We start from the raw sequence: 2,416 nt of genomic DNA on the forward strand, positions 1-2,416 counted from the left end.
TATCGGCATCTCTCCCCAGTGCCTCTGGTGTCCAAGATCTGCCCCAGTGACACCTACAAGGTGTGGAAGAGCGGCCAGAACCTGCGGGTGGACACCACACTGCTGGGCTTCGACCATATGACCTGGCAGCGGGGCAACCGCAGCTTTGTCTTCCGAGGACAAGGTGAGGTGGCCCCTGGGTGTCCCCCCACCCTCAGCGGGGAGTGCTGGCAGAGTCTCGTGGTGCTGCAGCGGGGCCAGGTAATGTGGTGGGGACTGTGGTTGTCCTGACCCTGCTCCCTGCAGACACCAGTGCGGTGGTGATGGAGATTGACCACGACCGGCGGGTGGTCTACTCGGAGACGCTGGCCCTGGCCGGCCACGACCAGGAGGTGCTGCTGGCTGCTGTGCAGCCCACGGAGGAGCAGGTGATGGGGCGGCTGACAGCCCCCGTTGTCACCACCCAGCTCGACACCAAGAACATCGCCTTCGAGAGGTGGGCAAGGGTGGCACCAATCCCACCCCCAGGGGTGCGGAGCACCTTGGGCTGTCCAAGCAAGCCCATCCATTGCTCATGGTGCTGTGTCGCTCCAGGAACAAGTCTGGGATCCTGGGCTGGAGGAGCGAGAAGACAGAAATGGTGAATGGGTACGAGGCCAAGGTGAGGGGCAGCAGGGGTTGAGCCACCCAGAGGGGCATGGCCAGTTGCAGGTGGGGGTTACCCACCTCTGCCATTCCCCTCCTCATCCAGGTCTATGGCGCATCCAACGTGGAGCTGATCACGCGGACGCGGACTGAGCACCTCTCGGACCAGCACAAGGGCAAGAGCAAAGGTGCAGCTGGCACGGGCTGGGTGGGCAGGGCCCCCCTGGCTCTGCCCTCACCCCCTCCTGTCCCACAGGCTGTAAGACCCCTCTACAATCCTTCCTGGGCATCGCTGAGCAGCACGTGGGGCCCAACAACGGGGTGAGTGTCCCGGAGGTCTGGGAGGTGACCCTGCAGTCAGACCTCCCCTCCTCACCCCACCGGGCTGTTCCCCCACGCAGACACTGATCACGCAGACGCTGAGCCACGCCAACCCCACCGCCATCACCCCTGAGGAATATTTCAACCCCAACTTTGAGCTGGGCAACCGGGACATGGGACGGCCCATGGAGCTCACCACCAAGACACAGAAGTGAGAGGGGAAGGAGCAGATGGGGACCCCCTTGTGCCCCCACCTCCAGGGAGACAGGCAGGGATCTGCAGCCCAACGCCTGTGCCCGTCAGGTTCAAGGCGAAGCTGTGGCTGTGCGAGGACCACCCGCTGTCCCTCTGCGAGCAGGTTGCCCCCATCATCGACCTCATGGCAATAAGCAACGCGCTCTTCGCCAAACTGCGGGACTTCATCACCCTGCGCCTCCCGCCCGGCTTCCCTGTCAAGATCGGTATGGGGGGGAACTCTGCTGCTGGCCCAGCTGGCACAGACAGCTTCCCTCCCTGCTTTTTTTTCTTCCCCTTCCTGCAGAAATCCCCATCTTCCATATCCTCAACGCCCGCATCACCTTTGGCAACCTCAACGGGTGTGACGAGCCCGTCAGTTCCCTGCGGCACAGCCCCAGCAGTGAGGCGCCCTCACCCAGCAGCGACTCCTCCAGCGTCAGCAGCTCCAGCTCCCTCAGTATGTGGGGTGAGAGGGAGGGGTCCCAGCAGGATGAGTCAGACGTGGTTGGTGAGGTGGGGTGGGAACGGGTCTCAGCGGGGTCAGGGGGACACGGCTGGTTGAGAGGGAAGAGGTCCCAGTGAGATGAAGGGACCACGGCTGGTGGGGCAGGAGTGGGTCACAGCAGGGTGAGGGACACGTGACTGCTGGGGTGGGAGGGGGTCCCTTGGAGTGCCCAGCCGTGCCGGCTCCTGTCTCCCCACAGCCTCGTGCCGAGCGTGCGAGATGGACCCGGCGCTGTTCGAGGTGCCGCGGGGGTACAGCGTGGTGGGCACCCACCAGGATGCCCTGAGGGAGGATGAGGATGACCTGCTGCAGTTTGCCATCCAGCAGAGCCTGCTGGAAGCTGGCAGCGAGTACGACCAGGTGGGCACTGCCACCCCCTCCTCCTGCCTGCCTTGGCTGGGGGACTCTGTTGCTCATCCCATCCTGGTGTTGCCCAGGGTGTTCACCCCACATTTCCCCATCCCTGGTGGTGGGGTCAGAGCTCATCCTAGGGGGCTGGGTTTTGGGGTGCCACTCTCCAAGCACCGCTCTGCCACCGACCACAGGTGACCATTTGGGAAGCACTGACCAACAGCAAGCCGGGCACCCACCCCATGTCGCACGAAGGCCGCCGGGGAGACAGGTTGGTAAGGTCCGGCCAGTCCCCCTGGGGGGAGTGGGAGTGGGCACCAGCTCCACAGGGACCCCCGCTGAGCTCCTGCTGCCCCCCAGGACTCCCCAGCACACGGC

At 64.6% G+C, this 2,416-nt stretch overlaps 1 protein-coding gene across 1 annotated transcript in view; it reads left to right on the forward strand.

Moving 5' to 3' along the window:
• ANKRD13B (ankyrin repeat domain 13B) overlaps window positions 1–2,416 on the forward strand; it is a 7,874-nt gene that overhangs the window by 3,696 nt on the left and 1,762 nt on the right. The window contains exons 2-12 of the mRNA XM_029961289.1: window positions 20–163; window positions 286–475; window positions 574–640; window positions 731–812; window positions 881–945; window positions 1,026–1,156; window positions 1,249–1,406; window positions 1,487–1,639; window positions 1,887–2,047; window positions 2,233–2,309; window positions 2,399–2,414. Coding sequence (XP_029817149.1) covers window positions 20–163; window positions 286–475; window positions 574–640; window positions 731–812; window positions 881–945; window positions 1,026–1,156; window positions 1,249–1,406; window positions 1,487–1,639; window positions 1,887–2,047; window positions 2,233–2,309; window positions 2,399–2,414 — 1,244 coding nt within the window. The remainder of the gene's footprint in view (window positions 1–19; window positions 164–285; window positions 476–573; window positions 641–730; window positions 813–880; window positions 946–1,025; window positions 1,157–1,248; window positions 1,407–1,486; window positions 1,640–1,886; window positions 2,048–2,232; window positions 2,310–2,398; window positions 2,415–2,416) is intronic.

Source organism: Manacus vitellinus, unplaced genomic scaffold (assembly GCF_001715985.3).
Source record: "Manacus vitellinus isolate BGI_N305 unplaced genomic scaffold, ASM171598v3 scaffold_32_pilon, whole genome shotgun sequence".
NCBI classification, from domain to species: domain Eukaryota; kingdom Metazoa; phylum Chordata; class Aves; order Passeriformes; family Pipridae; genus Manacus; species Manacus vitellinus.